Below are 19,329 nucleotides of genomic sequence, written 5' to 3'. Positions count from 1 at the left end.
GTCTCATTTCTGTGCAAGGGACACACAGGTGATCCTGCCCCGCCCCCACCACGGGTTTCCCGGCTTGCAGGAGGCAGAAGTGCAGTTCTGCCCAAGCAGGGGGTCACCAGCTGGGTGTTTCATGGTGTCTTTTAATGAGGTTTCTAGCAGCCAATTCCCTACAGATTATCTGCTTCCCAAATTCATACACTCACATCTGCTCCTCTCCTGCAACAGCTGGGCACGATGGGGTGGGGGTGGTTGTGCTTGGCTGGGCAGGGGGTTTTGAGGGGGGATTAGGGCCCTATATGCATCTGTATGTATATATCCCATACTCTGGCTCTACCATTACCCTGACCCCGACCTTGGGGACATCGTGAGACACACACCCCGTGCCCCCTGTCCATGGGGTGACCCACCCCAGGATGGGAACACCTGCTCCCGCTGCTGCTCGTAATCCCCAGCCTCTAAACGGATTAAAGGGGATCATATCAAAGGAGGGGGGATGCCCGTGGGGGACCCCAATGGGTTAAACGAATGAGGGGGTCGTTCGGGACTTGTCCATCGGGGCGGGCGGGCACCGGCGCCCGGTGCAACCCGGTGCACTACAAGTCCCGAACGACCCCGCAGAGATGCAGGAGCCGGGGGTGTGATGGGGGGGGAGATCCAAGCGGGGAGCGGGCGGGGATGATGTCAGCCTGCGGGGAGCCCCAGCGTGGCCAATGGCGCTGCGGGGCCGGGCCAGCGGCAGCGGCGGGGGCGGTGGCGGCGGCGATAGCGGCGAGAGCACGGAGCCCATTCATGATCCAGCGAACGGGGCCGGTGGCAAGTAAAGCGGAACCGGTGCCCTGTAAAGCGGCGCCGGTACCGCCGTCATGGAGACATCGGGGCATCTCCACGATTCGGGCGTGGGGGACTTGGAGGAGGATGGTCGGTGTCCCTGCCCGTTACCGGGGGATGAACGGTCACCGCCGCCGCCCTCCGCGCTGCCGCCGCTTCAGCACAGCCTGTTGCACTCCTCGCCCGGGTCGTTACGGGCCCCTCCTCCTCCTCCCGCCGCCCCCGCCGCCCTCCACCCTTCCTCCCGCCACGGCAGCCAGCTCAACCTCGGCGACCACCCAGCGGGCTCTGGGGTGGCGAGCAGCAAACACCGGCAGCCCAGCCCTTTGGTTCACCGGCGGGACAGCAACCCCTTCACCGAGATCGCCATGAGCTCCTGCAAGTACAGCGGGGGGGTGATGAAGCCCCTCAGCCGACTCAGCGCATCCCGACGGAACCTCATCGAGGCCGAGCCGGAGGCACAACCCCTGCAGCTCTTCGGTGCCGGTGAACCCCCTGAAATTGTTGTCTCACGCGAGGACAACCATGCGCCCACCACCCACCGTCCCACCCGCCCNNNGCCCGCCCGGCCCCCACCACCTTTGCCAAGGGGCCCAAGCGCAAGGCACAGAACATTGGCTACCGGCTTGGGCACCGCCGGGCACTGTTCGAGAAGAGGAAGCGCCTCAGTGACTACGCGCTCATCTTCGGCATGTTTGGCATTGTCGTCATGGTCATTGAGACTGAGCTCTCCTGGGGGCTCTACTCCAAGGTACCAGCGGGGCCGGGGGGTGTGTGCGGGGCTGCTGGTGGGGCGAACATGGAGCCATTTGCCCCATCTATCCCACGGGATAAATATGGAGCTCCTCTGGAGCGGAGCAGGGTCAGACAGGCTGGCTGGTGACTGACAGGATGCTCGCAGAGCTTTGGTGGATGCCGCAGCCACAGGTGTTGGGCAGGGTGAGCGCCCGGCTGCAGGTGCAGGGGCTCTGTGCTGGAGGCTGCTCTGCCGAGTCCTGCCCCATGCGCTTGCAGCAGCAGGCACCGACCCACGGAGGTTTGTGGTGCCTGTTGCTGGCATGGCAGTGCACTCCTCAAAAGCACTGTGCCCCCGGCCGTGCAGCGAAGCACCCCCTCCCTCCTCCGCCTCCTCCTCCACACCCCTTCCTGCCTTTTTTTTTTTTTTTTTTTGCAGGACAGTGTCTTTTATTTATAATTCTCCCCCCCACGTCCCTTCCAGCTCCTGCTCCCGGACTGCGCTGGTTGGCAGCGATATGAATAACTCTTTGTATAGACATCTGTCATGTTATTTATACTTATCCAGAGAGGGGAAGGCATCGGCACCCCCACCAGCACCCATGGGCGTCAGCGGGCCGGCGCTGCTGGGGGGGCTGGGGTGCAGCCAGCGGGGGTCCCCGTGCGCGGTGCCGCCCGTGCAGGGGAAGGGGCTGCTCCCCTTTCCTGCCTTCACCCGGCACGGGCAGTGGGGAGGGCAGCGGGAGCACGGGAGGTGGAGGAGGGGAGGCACGCTGCTGGGGTCCTGTGGTTTGGGGGACCCTGCTGCCTCCCCACCCAGGTGCCTGGCTGGGGGGTTCCTGAGCCCCGTCCTTCCACGGCTGCCGGCTCGGTGGGCATGCGGGGGCTGCGAGCAGCAGTTCCACTGCTCTGTCTGAGGCAGGGGCATGCCTCGGTGCCAAGCTGGCATCCTTGGCATCCTTGCCGAGAAAGAAAGATGCTTCAATGCCAGAGCCTTTTTCTGGTGGTTCCCACTCCCCTTTGGCAGGAGCAACGCCAAACCACCATCCCCCACCTGCATCTGCTACCTGTTGAGTCGCAGCCACCCTCGCAGGCTCCGTGTGCCCGCATGCCTGGCGCCAGGGGGACTGTCCACCCTTACCAAGCTGCCAGCAGAATGCTGCCATGCTCGCTGGCCCCACCACGCTGAGCTGCTGTGTCAGCTGGGGAAGACCCCGTGAGTCAGCGCTGCTGCCATGCAGCAGCTGTGACACGCTGCTGCGCCCCTGCCCCACACAAACCATTGTGCTGACAGCCACAGGGTGCAGGACGGTCCCTGGCTCCGGCCTCCGCAGGCCCTTGGCCAGATTTGCAGCAGCTGTATGTAAATCCCCCCGCAGCAGCCCCAGAACTCACCGGCAGGGCCGTGACCAGGGCTGTGGGAGTGCCTGTGAGCAGGGCTGGCTGCCGTGGTGCAGCTCCAGCTCCCCACGGCCCCAGCCACGCCACCGTGTGCCCCCAGCCAGAGGGTGCCAGGGCTGAGCTGGGCAGCAGGGACACACTGCTGTGTCCAGGGTTTGCCTTGCCTGCTCCCTGCCTCTCGGTTGATGTGGGCAGCACAGGGCCTCTCCTGCCCACAGGACAATGCTGCTGCTTCCCACCACCTGCGCAGCACCACCAGGGCGAAGCATTCTGCCATCCACGTGGTGGAGCAGGACGTGTGCCAGGGTGCCAAGGTCCTTCCCCACTTTGGCCCAGACCCCACGCTGTTTGCTATGAGCATGGGATCCAGGAATGGCTCTTCCTGACAGGTCTGCTCAGGCAGGAGGCACTGGTACACGCCGTGTGACACTTGCCAGGTGGGGCAGCGGGTGCCACATGCAGGGTTTGTGCCCCTGAGAAGGGTCTGGCCAGAGCCACCTTGGCACAACGCTGCCCCGAGCTTGCCTGTTAATAGTAGTGTTTAGTCACAGCACTTTTCTTAGCACCAGCCATTATATCCACACAATTGCACAGCCAGAGCCAAGTCGTTAACAATGCGGTGCCGCCTCCACAGCAAATAGTCCCTTCTCTTCGTGCAAACACCCTGTGGGGATGAGGAGCACGGGAAGAGGGAGCCAGGCGAGGCCAAAGGCAGCCCAGCACGTTGGGGAGCCAAGGATGGGATGCCATGAGTGTGCTGGGTCTCGGCAGGGCAGGAGTGTGCCAGGCCTGGGGGTGGCACAGAGGCGTGGGACGGTGCTCAGGGGGGCTGGTTTGGGAACAACGTCTTGGTGAGGGGCTGCCAATGGCCAAGCATCAGTGGGGCTGCGCTGTGGCTGCCACACACAGGAGTTTACCAGCATCCAAAGGGAACAGTGAATCCTGATTTTCACAGCAGGGACCCGCCAGTTCAGCCATCAGGGAATCAGGGGCTGGTTTAATTTACATAAGATTAATTAGCTGGAGGGTCTGGTTAGATCTTCTGTGTGGATACCATAATACTGGGCTCAGGCTAGATGGGGCTGGGGCATTGGCATTGCACATCTCAGAGGGGAGGTTGGGAACTGCTCTCAGCAGAATAGAACTAAAAAAGAGTTTTTAGTTGTTTTTGCTGGTGCTACCAGTGGTGCCAGTGATGCTGGAGGTGCCAGTGGTGCTGATGGTTCTGATGGTGCCCTTACTACTCTGTCAAGCTGCTTAGGGGGGAGCTGAAGCAGCAGAAGTGCCATTGGGGATGGGGATAGCAGGTGTGGGGGGTAGCATTTCCTTTGGGGTGTGGAGTCCAGTGCCAGCAGACTCCCACAGCTGTGTGCCCCTTAACACCTTCCCTGCTTTCACCCTGCAGGACTCCATGTTCTCCCTGGCCCTGAAATGCCTTATAAGCCTCTCCACCGTCATCCTGCTGGGCCTCATCATCGCCTACCACACACGGGAGGTGCAGGTAAGGTCCTGGCATCACCAGTGCCAAGCGAGGGGCTGCTGGGGTGGGCTGTGGGGTTTGCCAACCACCTGAGTGGGACACAGCACCTGAGCTCGCATCCTGCTCCATCCTGGAGCCTCCTTCCTCTTTGTCAAGGTCTTGAGGGGCAATTCTTGGTCTCTCTGAGCCCCAGGTGCCTGGCAGATATGTTGGTGGCTTGGGGTGACTATAGCCAGGAAGGGCTCAAGCCAGTCAAAGTGCCAAAGAAAGCCACGAAATCCTTTCCTATCAGGGCTGCACACTCTCTTCCTCCCTGGGAAGTTAAAGGACTCCCAGTTTGTTCCAGGAAGGCTGTGCTTCCCTGTGCTTCGGCACAATGCCAGCCTGTTTAGGGCCTGGGAGGAATGAATCACCAGTCAGGAGAAGGAGCATCCTGGGAAGGGATGTCAAAGCCCCTGGCCCTGAGTGCCATAATCCCACCGTGTCCCTCCTGGGGCTGGGGACAGAGGGGCTTTGCCATGTAGGGGCTGGCAGCAGCATCCCACTCCCTGCCTGCCTCAGTCCCCACTCCAGCTCAGCCTGCCCCCATGGGGACCAAGCCTGGGGGTGAGTTTCTCAATGCAAATATTTGAGAGCTCTGCTTCTTGCTGGAATAATATTTACCCCAGGATGACGGTGGTTGGGGTCAGCCGGGTGAGCTGTGCCGTCGGTGCTCACTGTTTCCTCTGCTTGTTGTTCCTGGCAGTGGGTTGTGCAAACACAACATCCACCCAGGCAGCACACAGGTCATCCCACCTCTCCTGCCTTGACCAGAGCCCAAGTGCCACTGCTGTCCCTCTGCACGTGGGGACTGAACCTCACCATGATCCCAGCTGCTTTGCAGGCCAGTTACACTGTCAAGACAGGGAATTAGATGAGTTTGACTTCATCTGCTCCAAACAAAGTTATGCTGGCTGCTCATTGCTGTATGTGTTATCAAGTGTTATAAAGAAATTGCTGATAATCCAACAAAAATTGAATGGGGCTGCCAGAGCTGTAAATCCTCAACTTCTTGTACCTCTTGGCCAAGGTGGGAGACTGTGCTCACCTGGCCATGGCACTTGTCAGACCTCCCAGCCTCTGGGAAAAAATGACTTCAGCCTCTTCCCTCGGGGTTCCCTCTTCCTCTCAGCCAGAGAAGCTGTGGTTGCCTCATCACTGGAAGTGTTCAAGGCCAGGCTGAAAGGAGTTTGGAGCATCCTGGGCTAGTGGAAGGTGTCCCTGCTCATGAAAGTGGGTGGAATGAGATGAGCTTTAAGGTCCTGTTCAATCCACACCAGTCTGTGATTCTATTATCCTGCTAATTGTGTTAATTAGTCCTTTGAAGGTTTTCCTGTGCCTCAGTTTCTCTGGGGCTGAGGCATCACTCAGCACCCCACGGATGTCTCTGGTGCCTAGAGCAGAACATGCCATCCTCTGCCAGCACCCCATTATCACCACAACCCGTGGAGGAGAGCAGTGCTGGCAGTGCTGCCAGCTCCTGCCAAGGTGTTGTGGAGGGGCAGAGACCCCTCGTCCTTGTGCTTGGAGTGCCTGGAGCTGTTCAGGCTGTTGGTGAAACTTTAATCCTCATGAGGTGTCTTGGTGGCTTTTCTTGGGCTTTGTTTTCCTGGAGATGTGGTGGCCAACGCTCTTGTTCCTTCTGCTGGAGCCAGTGGTGCTGGATGTGTTGGGAAATACCCCCTTGGGTACCACTGAACCACACTAGGTTTCCATGGAAACCCGTTTTGATGCTTTACAGGTACAGAACAGAGAGGGGCTGGCTCAGGGGAATCGTGCCCAAATCTTGCTCCTTCCCTTCCCTGCCCTATGGCAACTCCCCATCATACAGTCAAAAGGCTCCTGCCTTTTTCCGCTTGCTAATTTGTTTATTTTAACACCCTTTTCCAGGAAGGAATAGGCTGTCAGCTTGCTAAATGCCTGAGGATCTCCCTTGACAGCTTGGAGCATTTTTGTAAACAATTTCTCAAACAAAGCAGCTAAAAGGAGCAGAGTTTTCCCTACAGAAAGGGAGGTGGCTGGGACAGCCACTCCGTGAGTCAGTCCCAGTGGCTCCTGCCATCCCCAGGGAGAGCCCCAAATGCCATGCCGTGCCAGCGAGGCGGCTGGCACAGGTGTACTGGGGCCTCTGACAGGGCAGCAGGGTTGTTCCCGGGCTCAGGGCCAGCTGGGGCCGTGCTCCACAGCCACCTCTCACCCTCTGCCCGGGCTCTGTGCAGCCCTGGCTCTGTGAGCAAGCCAGCATCGCTTCACGCTTGCAGGATTGAGGACACGGACAGCAGCACAGCTGCCACATCCCCCTTGGATCCCTTCCTGGTGGTTTCTTTGCCAAGTGCTGCTTGCAGAGAGGCCCTGAGCACATCCCTCCTGCTGGGGTGATTCCGGTGTCCCTGTCACAGCAGGGAGAAGCCGATGGCAGCCTCAGGATTGCCCCTTCCGAGTCACCTGGGTGGGTGACTCCCAGGGCTCTGCTGGCATCCCTGAGAGGCCAACTGAGCTGCCATCTCCCCAGCCCCTGCAGAGACCCCAACTCCATCACTGATGATGGGAGAGGAGCTGCTGTACCCAGGATGAACCGTCAGTTGCCATGACAACTGAATCCCATCTCTGCCAGCAGCTGGATGCTCTGACTGTGGTGTTCACTGCCCAGATATTGCCCTGGCACTCAGGGTGTGATGACTGTCAGTGAAATCAGTGCAACACCAGGAGCAGGGGGACTGGGGTGACTCGTGCTGGTGCTCTGTGGCACCACAGCTTGCCCATTTCTGTGGCCTGGATGAGGGGGACATTCCAGGAAGTGGGTTCCTGCCAGCCAGATTTTGAGCGAGCTGTCCCCGTGCTGTACCTGGGTGTGTGCTCAAGGCCAGGCACCTTAAAGCTCTTGGTGTCCCCTGCAACGAGGCCATCCCTGACACACACTAGCAGGGCAGCAGAGAGCTTGGTGGTGACTCATTCCCATGTTTTTCTTCTCCGTCCATCCCCAGCGCTTCTGGCTGAGCCACACCCAGCTCCTCTTAGCTCTGACCCCCACTGCCTGTGGAGGGAGGGTGAGGGATGCCAGTGGGCAGGTTGTGGGGCCGCTGGTAACCGCGTGGTTTTGCATCCTGGCAGCTCTTTGTGATCGACAATGGAGCTGACGACTGGCGGATAGCGATGACGTACGAGCGCATCCTCTACATCAGCCTGGAGATGCTGGTTTGTGCCATACACCCCATCCCCGGGGAGTACAAATTTTTCTGGACAGCTCGCCTGGCTTTCTCCTACACACCATCTCGGGCAGAGGCTGACGTGGACATCATCCTGTCTATCCCCATGTTCCTGCGCCTCTACCTGATCGCTCGGGTGATGCTGCTGCACAGCAAGCTCTTCACTGACGCCTCCTCGCGCAGCATTGGGGCACTCAACAAGATCAACTTCAACACCCGCTTCGTCATGAAGACACTCATGACTATCTGCCCTGGGACTGTGCTGCTGGTCTTCAGCATTTCCCTCTGGATCATCGCTGCGTGGACAGTCCGTGTGTGTGAGAGGTGAGGGCGTTTGGGATGCGTGGTGCTCTGGGATTCACGGTGTTTGGAATGAGCAGGGGTTAGGGGTTCACGGCAGCTCAGGATGCTCAACGCTTGGGAATGCCTGGAGGTTTGGGATGCTCAGCTGTTGAGGACGCACAGAGGTTCAGGATGCAGGGAGGTTTGGGATGCTCAGTAGTTCAGGAAACAAGAATGACGAGCAGCAGTTTGGGACGTGTGGAGGTTTGGAATGCTCCGTGGTTCAGGATGTGCAGCGGTTCAGGATGTGCGGCAGTTCAGGAATGCGTGATGATGTGCAGTGGCTCTGGAAGCTCATCAGTTTGTGGTTTGGGATTCATGGCAGTTTGGAATTCTCAGTGGAGGTGCGATGTCCCAACACCCTGGAGGAGGAGTGCAGGGCTCTGGGGCCTCAGTGGTTCCCTGCACTGAGCCCTGTTGTTACAGATGATAAATTGTCTGCACAGGCAGGAAGAAGAGCAGGGTCAGCCCTGTCCTCACAGCACAGTGCCTAAGCCAGGCAGGGTCCTGGTGCAATGTGTGGTGCCAGAAGCCCCAGGAGCATGGGTGGGGGACAAGGAGAGTGGTGGGAGCTGGGGGCTGTGAATGAGGAGGACCCAGAGGTGCTGATGGTGACAGGGCCTGGCTCATGCTCTAGCATCGCTGCAACTGACTGCCATGACAACACTGTGGTGACATACCCACAGCTTGATGGCATCATGCCAGCATCAGCGTGCTCAGCACCGGGGTTGCTGTGGCGACCAGCCTGGTGGGTATCACTGCACCTCCATCTCTCAGGGACCTGCCACACTCTTTGTCTAGTGAGGGAACCAGGGGGCTGTGGTGGTGGCATCCCAGTGCTGTGCCAGAAGGTTTTATCCACAGCCACAGTGCAGGCTGCCAGCAGCTCCTGGGGAAGGGAGGGCAGGTCCTCCACAAGCTGCCCTGTTGTGGCAGCTTTGTGTCATCCTTGGAACTAAGGTGTGAGGGATCACGCCAACTGGCATCCCAGGGTTACCTGGGAGACCCAGATTGCTTCTAGATTGCTCTCAAAGTGAGAAGAAGGCCACCCTCCCTTCCTCAGGGTGGGACCCGTTGCTCTGGTCACGCTGCAAAGGGGCATTAGGGCAGCTGTAAGTGCTGTGGCAGTGGTGTGGGATGGCACACTGAGATTTTATGAGCTTTTACTGGCTGCATTTGCCTTCCTGCCTCCCTTAATGATGCCGTCCTTATGAGCTGGATGCTCAGGCACTGCCTAATTGTGTTTGAGAAATTGTGGTTTATGCCTCCTAAGCAGGGAACAGGCGGACAGGCACCCAGGACACACACAGGAGGGTAATCCAACACCTGGCAAGGCTTAGGCTGGAAGATGCAATGAAGAACTATTAGGAACAAAAAAAACCCCAGAAATTATGCAGACGAGGCACTGCAGATCATTGGCACCGCAGTTGCCATCACCTCCCTCGATGTACAGAGAGGCAGAAGAGAACCCAGGTGGGCTGGAGATGCGTCAGTCCTGGGGGATGCAGGACTGGGGGAACGCAGAACCCCTGGGACACGCTCCATGTGTGAGGGATGCCATATCCCTTGCGGATGCACCAGCCCTGGGGGGTGTCACACAGCTCCCACAAGGGTTACCCAGGACGTGTCCCCCTGTCCACGCTGCCCGCTAGCACCGGAAAACAGTTTTCTGCCGTTCGCAGGACCATTCCCAACCAGCACCCGCTGGGCCCGGGCAGTTCAGAGGCGGTGGCGCCTCTCCAAGACGCGCTTGTGGGGCTGGGGTGCCACGTCTCCTCGGCACCGAGCTGTGGTCCCAGCGGCTGTGGGGGCAGCAGCATCCTCCCGTGCGCGCCGCGGGGCCGCACCTCTCCGCAGGCGGCGAGTCGCTTAGCAACCCCGCCCGCCCGCCCGGCCGCCGCTCCGCCGCCCGCGGAGCCTCCGCCGCCAGCGCCGCCCCCCGTGCGCCCGCACGTGTGCCGACCGTGCCGCCCCGAGCACCGGCGGGCGGGGGTCAGCCCGGGGCAGGGCAGCAGGGTGATGCTGCCGCAGCGCTGAGGGGGCTGTGGCCCCCGCGGGAGCGGGCAGACAAGCGGTGCTGGGGTCTCCGATTGATTGCAGCGGCCCTCGGTGTGAGCGGGGGGCTCCTCTTTCTGCCCGCACAGCCGTGGCGTGGGCCAGCCCCTCTGCTTTGTCAATTCTTGCTCAAAGTGCTACTCAGAAGAGAAAATGTCCCTCCGTTCAGTAGGCCTGTAACCCCCCTGTCCAGCATGATGCTCTTGGGGCTGTTCCCTCGGGACATTCCACCCTGTGGGATGAGGTGGGCTCAGCTCTCCTCAGGAGAAGACACTGGATGGGATAATTGTGTGTGCCCCACTGCTGGCGCTGGAATTTTGGGGAGCACCACTGTTGTTATGGGCTCTAGCTCCCCTGGCCAACCCTGCCCAGAGCGAGCCTCACCATGGCCAAAGGTGCTTTCTGCTGCACCAGGACCTCATCTGAGTCTCCAGCTGAGGGAAAAACATTTCAAAAGAGGAGAAAACCCAACTGCTCTGTGAGCGATGATCTTGGAGTTGGGATTGCCAAAAGCTCCATCTGTTTTCCCTCTCCAGATCCTGTGAAGAGGCTGGGAGAAGCCAGCCAGGGAGACAGGAGAACAACCATCCTGTTCATAGTGGGGTAAAGGCACTGCCTGCCCCTGCCAGCTTAGGGCTGAGTCCCGCTGGAGACTGGGCAGGCCCTGCTCAGCTGCCAGGAGTCAGCACCACATCCCTGGGAATCGTACCTGCATGGCTGGGCTGTGCTTGCCCAGCCCTGGGGAGCTGGAGGCAGCTGGAGCCCCTGGTTGCGTGTTTGCTGGAAGAGCCACAGCCAGTCTGGGACAGCCAGAGTGGTCATTGACCTCACATCCCCAGCAGGAACCTGGAAAATCTGCAGCATTCCCAAAGCTGCAGCCACTCCACATGTGCTGTGTCTTGAGTGTGTGAGCTGTTCCTCTGTTCCTGAAAGCCAAGCCTGTGCCAGAGGCTCGACAGGATCCATCCCCAGCAGTTCTGCTGGGGCTGCTGGCAGCTCTGCCTGCTGGAGTGCCACAGCCCAGGCTGCAGCACCAGTGGGATGCAGGGAGGGTGCCAGGGGTGAGCTGCTGTGGTCAGGGCCTTTGCAGAGCCACAGCTCTTTCTCCCATCAGCCAAATATCGCTGCAGCACCACATGGCACCGGGGACACACAACAGGACTGGGATGTGGTGACAGGTCTGACTGAAAGCAGAAGCCCTTTCCACTGAGCTTTTGCTCTCATTTTGTCCATGTGGCTTTTCCAGTGCCAGAAATTGTGCAACCACTGCTACTATGGCACTTCCTGCTGTGTTGTTAATCCTGTACCCCAGCACAGCCCGTGCTGGGGGAGCCACGGTGCCCAGGTCCCCCCGTTTCTGCCCCATCTATCCCTGTCCCCTGCTGTGACACTGATGTCCCTGTCTCCTTGGCAGGTACCATGACCAGCAGGATGTAACCAGCAACTTCCTGGGTGCTATGTGGCTCATCTCCATCACCTTCCTCTCCATCGGCTATGGGGACATGGTCCCACACACCTACTGTGGGAAGGGAGTCTGCCTGCTCACTGGCATCATGGTAAGGGTCATGCCAAGCTGGTTTCCATTCTGTGGGCTCTGCCTGTCTCCATTGCAGAGGAGGGGCCACTGGAATTTACCAGGGCCTGTTTCTCAGCTGTTTTGTCAATGTACAAGGCCTAGTGACTTCAGCTCTGAGGTCTCATAGCCTGGAAGTTGATAGAGTTGTCTCAGCTGATGAATTTGGAGTGGATTTAGACCCACATTCAGTAAGGGTGGAGGGCCTTGGTGGAGTCAGTGATGTCCCCAGGGAGGAGAAGGGCACTTGAGCATCCCTTGGCCATCCTGGTCCACACCATCTGGCTTCCATTGCTCATCTGCCAGGGGTTCCTTTCCTTCTGGCCAAAAGGTCGCCATTTTCCAGTGCCTCCAGTGTACTTGCGCCTGGAAGCCCACCACGAGATCTCCTGGCTGGTGGGACTTTCCAGGAGCAGCTGGGGGTCCTATGGTCCCAGCTCCCCACAGATGTACCCCAGCCATCAGCTCTGCCCACCTCAGCTCCAGGCCCCGGGGATGGAGCCATCCCTCCTCCCAGCTAGGGCAGACCGAGCTGACACCCCATGAGTACCATCAGCTGGGGAGGCTCCACCAAGAGGTATTCATCCTTTGCAAGTCTTTGATCTGTCTTGGATGAGGCCAGATGCAGCAAGGCTGGTGTGGCTGGTGAGAGCCCAGCAAGGGAGAAAATCCCTGTGGATGGGGGTGATGCAGCAACTGCCAGCAGAGGAGGAGCTGCTGGCTCAGCCGAGGGGATTCTGGTGCTGCAGGCTTCTGAAACTCTTCCCCAGCCAGTGGTGACTTTGAAGTGAGACACTGTCTGTCAAAGTGTCCCACCACCCCCAGGACAGCCCCCCACCCCAGGGAATGGAGACCCCCACACCTCCTGGGGTTGGAGGCTTTGCTGGACTGCCCCAGTCAGCACCAGGGGTAGTCACTCATCCAGGAGGAGAGAGGTGGTGGCAGCTGAGGGTGTGCAGCAGGACCTTTGAGGACACTGAAGGATTCAGGGTACCAGGTTAATTAATGACTCTTTAAGGAGAGCTTGCCAGGCTGACAGCACTCTGCCAGAGCATGGCGGTGGGGGGAGTGACCCAGCTGGTATGAGCAGAGCTCAGGAGCATGGCAGGGAGGCTCTGGAAAGAACACCTCAGCACAGACGTGCACTGGAGATGGTGGCTGCCACACACATCTGGCCCTAATCGCTGGGATAAGGGAGCTCCCAGCTGGTGCAGTTGGGATGTGGGGCAATTTGAAGGGTCCTGATTTGGGGCCCCTTCTCTGCTCTCACCCACGTTGCCTGGTGCTTCCCCACTGCTCTCCCAGCCCAGACCTCTCTGGGAGTGGAGGGCTCCCCGTCCCACAGGGCTCTGGCATGGGGCAGATCCCTGGCCTGCAGTGGCACAGGCTCCCCACTGACCACTGCTGACCTTGTTAGTAGCCCTGGCCTCTCCTGTTAGTTACAGAGCCATTATCAGCCTCTCAAGGAGACCCAGGCTCTGTAAGATCTTGTTGAGATAATGGGAAGGACATGTAGCTTTAGTTAATTAGCAATTTCAAGGGTGAGGGTGGGAGTGCTGGTGTTACAAAACAGTGACGAACTGATTTCCCAACTGATGTCCCTGCACAGGGTGCTGGATGTACAGCACTGGTGGTGGCTGTGGTGGCCAGGAAGCTGGAGCTCACCAAAGCTGAGAAGCATGTCCACAACTTCATGATGGACACACAGCTGACGAAGCGGGTAAGGTGCCAAGGGGGACAGCAGGAGTGGGGGCATTGCTGTGTGCCAGGAGCTGGGGATTTGGGCTACCGTGGCAGGAGGGAGGTGTCAGCACCTCTGGATCCTGTGGGTACCACAGTGGAAGAAGGTGCCAGCATCACTGAGTGAAGCTACAACAGGAGAGGAAGGTGTTGGCACCTCCGGATGTGGGTCCTGCAGGTACCACTGCTGAGGAAGTTGTCCAAGTGCTATGGATATAGCACAGGGACAAGTGTTACACTGAGACAAAGAGCAGCAGCTCTCTTCCAGGGACTTAGGTGATTTTGGGAGCATACTCCCTCCTCTTCCAGAGCATTATCTCATTCTTCCTGTCAGGAAGACAACTGGGTTTTAGTGATTCAGTGTCCACCACAGATAAGAACCACATTGTGAGGCTCCCTTGAGAAAGGACCCAGAGCCTGCAGTAGGGTGTTCATGGGGTCACTGTCATACCAGGGGCTGGTGTCACATCCCTGGTAGCATGTAGGAGCAGCAGGAGGTCACTGGTCTTGGCAGCCTCATCATGACAAAGCATCAGCCAACCAAAAGTGGCATGTCACATAATGGGGTCTGCATGCTAGAATGTTTTAGAGGGGATGGTGGCAAAACGAGCATCAGTGCAGCCCTTGGAAATGCAACCAGTGGTGGCAAGCAACCAGGGCACCCGCTTCACCCCAGAGAGCAGAGCCCCAGACAAAGCCCTGACACCCCAGGAATAGTCAGGACCTTGGTGTGAGCAGGCTGGGAGAGCAAAACAGCTGGTGAGCCCCACTGCACTGGCCAGTGATAGGGATCTGCAGGCTCCATGCCAGTTCCTCCTGGAGTGAGCAGCTCACTGCAGTTTAGCCGGAGAGTCTGCGGAAGCCACGTCCCCACGCCGGCAGCACAACTGGGGCCTGCAGGTCTGGGACCTGCCAAGATTGGCAGATGGATGCAGGAATCAAGAAAAAAATTGGGATCTTTTATTCTTGAGGCTTATGGTACAACTTTGTGTGTAGGCAAAGAGTCAAGTGCTGGAGCATGAGTGCAGAGCAGGACTGGGATGTGGGTACACCAGGGGCCAACAGCTCTGCCCTCTCTTACTCCTGCTTGAAGTGCCCAGCATCCCCTGGAACAGTCCAGGAGAGCGTGCGGGTGCAGAGCCGAGCGCCTCGCTCCTGCTGGGGCAGGTCAAGTGCAGCTTTGGTTCATGGCAGAGCCACAGCAGTGTCTCTGAGATCCCACCTGGCTGGTGACCTGCAGCCACTCTTCCTTTTCAGATCAAGAACGCGGCAGCCAACGTCCTGCGGGAAACGTGGCTTATCTACAAGCACACCAAGCTGCTGAAGAAGATCGACCATGCTAAAGTCAGAAAGCACCAGAGGAAGTTCCTACAAGCCATCCACCAGTAAGAGGCTGTGCAGTGGGCTGGGGGCAACTGAGCTCCAGATGAACCAGGATCCTGTCCCTGGCAGGGGTGTGGGGGCAGTTTTCCATTGCCCAATATGCAGGCAGGTCTCCAGATGCAGTTTGAAAGAGGGGAGGGAGTACAGCCATGTGCTCTTTCCTTCTCTCCAGGTTACGGAGCGTGAAGATGGAGCAGAGGAAGCTGAGTGACCAAGCCAACACCCTTGTCGACCTCTCAAAGGCAAGTCCCACAGGAACCCTGTGGCTTGGCCAGACTGAGTGTTTCTCTTCACTCAGAGTAACTAAAGCAGACTTGGCTGACCGCAAAATGCTCCGACTCAGTAAATGTCACCAAGGAATAGCTGCTGTGGGATGGCTGCCCTTGCAAAGCAGGAGATACACATTCACGAGCTAGGGGTTCCCTGCAACCCTTTGTGCAAGGGGTACCACTGCTCAGCAGCACAGGGCCAGCAGAGTTTCCTCACTTTGATGGCCAGGGATGAGCCAAACTGCAGTCACAGAACCCCTGGAGAACCTGGGGTGGGCTGAGATGGGGCAGCTCTCAGGGCAGAAAGGGGTAAAGGGGTGAGCTCTGCTAGAAGCAGTGGCACTAACCCCTCCAGCCATGGTACTAACCCCGCCACTGTGTCCCCTCCCCAGATGCAGAACGTGATGTACGACCTCATCACAGAGCTAAATGACCGCAGTGAGGACCTGGAAAAGCAGATCAGTGGCCTGGAATCCAAGCTGGAGCAGCTCAGTGCCAGCTTCAACTCCCTGCCCCTGCTGATGGCTGACATGCTGCGCCAGCAGCAGCAGCGCCTGCTCACCGCCGTGCTGGAGGCCCGGGGCGTTGGTGTGCCCGTGGGCACCCCCCAGACACCTCTCTCTGAGAGCCCCATTGGGGTCAGCTCCACCTCCTTCCCCACCCCTTACACGAGCTCAAGCAGCTGCTAAAACACAGCCCCTCAGCCCCACCGTGGACAGGGGAAGCATTTCCACACAGATCATGAGGTCTCTGTGAACTTTCCTCTGGTCCTTGAACCGCTGCAGGACCCTTCAGCTGGAGCCAGTGGGACCAGCAGTGCCGAGCAATGCTCGGAGCTTTGCCAACGCCTTGGTATCGGGAATTGCATCCCTGTTCAGGTGCCTCTACACGTGGTGAAGGAAGGGGACAGAAGGTGATGCCTTGGGCCAGCCTGTGCCATGGCGTCCGGTGGCAGACGGAAAACCCACGCTCAATCTCAGGTCTTCACATTTGAAAACAAAACAAAACAAAACACCAAGTCAGAAGCACTGAAGCAACGGAGACACCGGAGGGAGAGTTTTTCTCCCTGGGGCACCCCCCTGGCCCCCTGCCCCTCTCACGATTGCCAAACCTCGCCAGGCAGATGCCAGTGTGGGGAGGTTCGTTATGCAGGCTCTGGCTGACGCTGCCTATGCTCCCTTCCATCTTCTTGCCGGGACCCACAGGACAGCCCCCTCACTCTGACAGCTGGGTGACAATGTCTGGCTGTAACCTTCCTGTGGAGTTCTCTGGAGCTGTGAGTGTTTTCTACCCAGAGAAGAACAATGGACACTTCTTCTTTCTGGTCCTTAGTGTCATATTCTGCCTGGAGACACATGCCAGAGCCAGGAAAGCAGTGCCTACAGCGTGCAGGGCCACGCAGCGCTGCCCCCAGCCAGTGTGTTGGTGGCCCGTGATGGGGCTGGCAGGCCAGCTCGGGCACTGAGGGGTCTCCAGGTGCTCACATCACTGCCTGCTGGGAGCCTCCCAGCATCTTGCAAAGCCACTGGGCTCATTGCAGCAGTCTCAGAAGTGCTGGATGAACACCCCATCAGCTCCAACTGTCTCCACTTGTGCTGGGAACGTCCATGCTTGAGCCCAGTTGGCAATGTCGAATCCACCAGGATCAAGCAGGAGCTCACTGGCAAGTGATGTGGTAGCAGGGGCAGGTGCTTCATCTGTTTAAAACAAAGCCCATGGCCTTCATGCCACTTCTGCTGGGTTTGGTGGAGGGCAGCAGCACTCTGGCACTGTCTTGGCAGAGGCACTGCTGCCCATGCCTGCCAAAGTGCAGCAACTCAAACTCCATTATACTTTTTTGCTGGTGTTCAGCTTCCTGAGGTACCCTTGGCATCACCTGGCTGCTTCTGGAACCAGCCACTTTCTGTTTTGCATTCACCATTTCTCCCTTTTTCCTCCTCAGTTCTTCCCCAGTGTCATGATCTGGCTTTCCTGGATCCTTGCATGGAGCCATGCCAGGCTCTGACTTTGGGGTTGGTGTTTGCTGCTTTCCATGAAAACTCAGCAGAGAGTATTTATATATTTTTAAACAGATGAAGTAACTATGTAATTACTCTGCAATATTAATTACACCTCACCCAGCAGTGTCAGTAATTGTAATCAGTCACTGTGCTACTCCAGGTATACTCAGCCTGTAATGCTCTCCTTTGTAACTTTTTCCCTTCCATAAATAATGCTGGATTTTGTGCACACGTAGGGGTAGAGACACAGCACCCTCCTGCACCACCACCCCTACACCCCCAATGCCGAAGAATTTCCTTGCTGCCAGTGGTGTGAGGTGGTTCCACTCCTTGTGCCCTGCAGCTGGAGTTACATAGAAAATAAGCAGTAGTTAGTGAGGAGTACTGCCCCCATGCTGGCCCGAGGAGGAGGAGGAGGAGGAGGAGGAGGAGGAAGAAGGCTGTAAGGCAAAAGCAGGAGCACTGCAAAATGAGATCCCTGTGCTGCAGAGGTGTTGGTAGCAGGGGACAAATACAGTCATCCCTGTTGCCTTCAGGCAGGCACGTGCCCATTGCTGCTGGTCCTTGGCCAGTGGGAGACACACAGCTGCTGGGCAAGAGCTGCTCTTCCAAGCTCTTGTAATTATCATTGATATCCCACGGATGGCTGGGGATTCACTGCTGCCTTGGAAGCCCCCCATGATCTATTCTCAGCCCAGCTGCTGCTCCCTGTATGCCTGTGGGTGCCCCCCTGTCCATCGTGCCCAGCAGAAGCTCCTGCTGATCTCTCTCAGGAGGTTGCCAGCATAGCAATGGAGAATATGTAAGAAATTCTGAGAAAGACCCTGAAATGCAGCATTTTCCCTGGCCTGCAGGCAGCTGGTGGAGAAAAATGCTTTCTGGGCTTCAGATAGGAGCAAACTGCCCATGGAACGGTGCTGTGCATGGAATGAGGTGTGAAGACGTGTCCTGGGGCATCAGAGAGCCAGAGGAAGTATTGATTCTTAAAGATCAATATTGCCAGCAGGGACCCAGGAACCTCCCTGCCAGCACACAATCAAGTCTGGGAAATCCAACCAAGTGAGACAAGAGCAGGTGCTGCCAGCTGCAGGCCCCAAGGCTGGAGGTGGTAAGGACCACAGCAAGAGCTGGGATTGCAGCTGGAGCAAGAGACCCTTGTTCTGGGGAAGAGCAGCTGCTGCTGCAGTGGGATTTCGACAAGGCTGGGGCAGTGGGTCCCTGTGCACCCCACAACCTTCCTCCCTGGCCTCATCTCAGCACAACCTGCAGTGCAACAACCCTTCTGCCTGGGACCTGGCAGCCCAGGGTCTACACCCTATGCCCTGCACCTTGCACACTGCATCCCACACACTCCCACACCCCTATCTCACCCCTGCACCCCCCTTTCCACACCCCTGAATGCCCATCCCAATCCCCAAAGCCCATATCCCACCCCTTCACCCACTCCCCTGCCAGTTTTTCAGCACTGGTACCAGTAGCCCTGATCCATTGCTCCCAGTACCGGACCCCACCATGGCCAGCACCGAGACCAGCCCCCTCCAGCCCTGCTGCCAGGACCCCAGAGCCCAGCTGAGGCCACAGTGAGGGCAGGCATGGTGAGGAGCCCCAGGGCAGGGCAGCCCAGCCCGCCGTGCCCGTGCAGAGCTGCTCCCTGATGGCAGCTCTTGGTCAACAGCAGCCTTGGCTGGCACAGCCCCAGTGAACAGCTCCAGTAAATGCTCTGCAGCCAGTCCTGTCCACACACCTGAGATGATCACTTTGGGTACCCTAAGGGACATCAGGACAAACAGAGAGAAGAACCGAGATCAGCAACCAAGGTGGAGGAACAGCACAAGAGGAAAATCGCAGCGATGCCGACCTCCTGCAAGCTGGGAAGCGTCTGATGCCACAGTCCAGTGGGGCCAATGCCCCTCCAGGACCCACCTGACCCAGCTAGTCCCATTTTTGGCACAGTCTTGGGGGCTTTTTTTGCTCCACGACTCTCCTTCCTGCTCCGCCTGCAAGGAACTATCCTAGAAATACCAGAAAAATTCCACGATCTCTCTGCAAACTCATGGATGTTTCTGTCCAGACTTAAGGAGCTTTGACCTGGGTTTGCATCTTGCCTCTGTACTGCTCGCTTCTTTTTTATTGATAGGGGAAAGCATAATAGTTTATTTTAACTATGAAATATATTGCTATATTATGATGGTTATGGTAACTTTCAATTATGGTTTTGTACCCAACACGGTTGTTAGCAGGCAGCAACAGCAGGCTGCTGCCAAAAATGTCTGTTTCTGAGTACAGC

The 19,329-nt window shown here is 58.1% G+C and overlaps 1 protein-coding gene across 1 annotated transcript; it reads left to right on the top strand.

Annotated features, from left to right (window-relative positions):
* The first annotated feature begins 683 nt into the window (after nucleotides 1-683).
* Nucleotides 684-17,429, top strand: KCNN3 (potassium calcium-activated channel subfamily N member 3). The gene is given in 9 exon segments (XM_041397358.1): nucleotides 684-1,358; nucleotides 1,361-1,570; nucleotides 4,361-4,456; nucleotides 7,586-8,004; nucleotides 11,492-11,633; nucleotides 13,260-13,370; nucleotides 14,648-14,775; nucleotides 14,946-15,015; nucleotides 15,435-17,429. Coding segments are annotated over 9 exon segments (1,977 nt in total). The 5' UTR covers nucleotides 684-854; the 3' UTR covers nucleotides 15,732-17,429.
* Nucleotides 17,430-19,329: the final 1,900 nt, after the last annotated feature.

This window comes from Onychostruthus taczanowskii, unplaced genomic scaffold (genome assembly GCF_017590055.1).
Source record: "Onychostruthus taczanowskii isolate IOZ18803 unplaced genomic scaffold, ASM1759005v1 scaffold138, whole genome shotgun sequence".
Lineage (NCBI taxonomy): Eukaryota > Metazoa > Chordata > Aves > Passeriformes > Passeridae > Onychostruthus > Onychostruthus taczanowskii.
The sequence above is the reverse complement of the archived record's forward strand: the minus strand, read 5'-3'. Positions and strand labels throughout refer to the sequence as shown.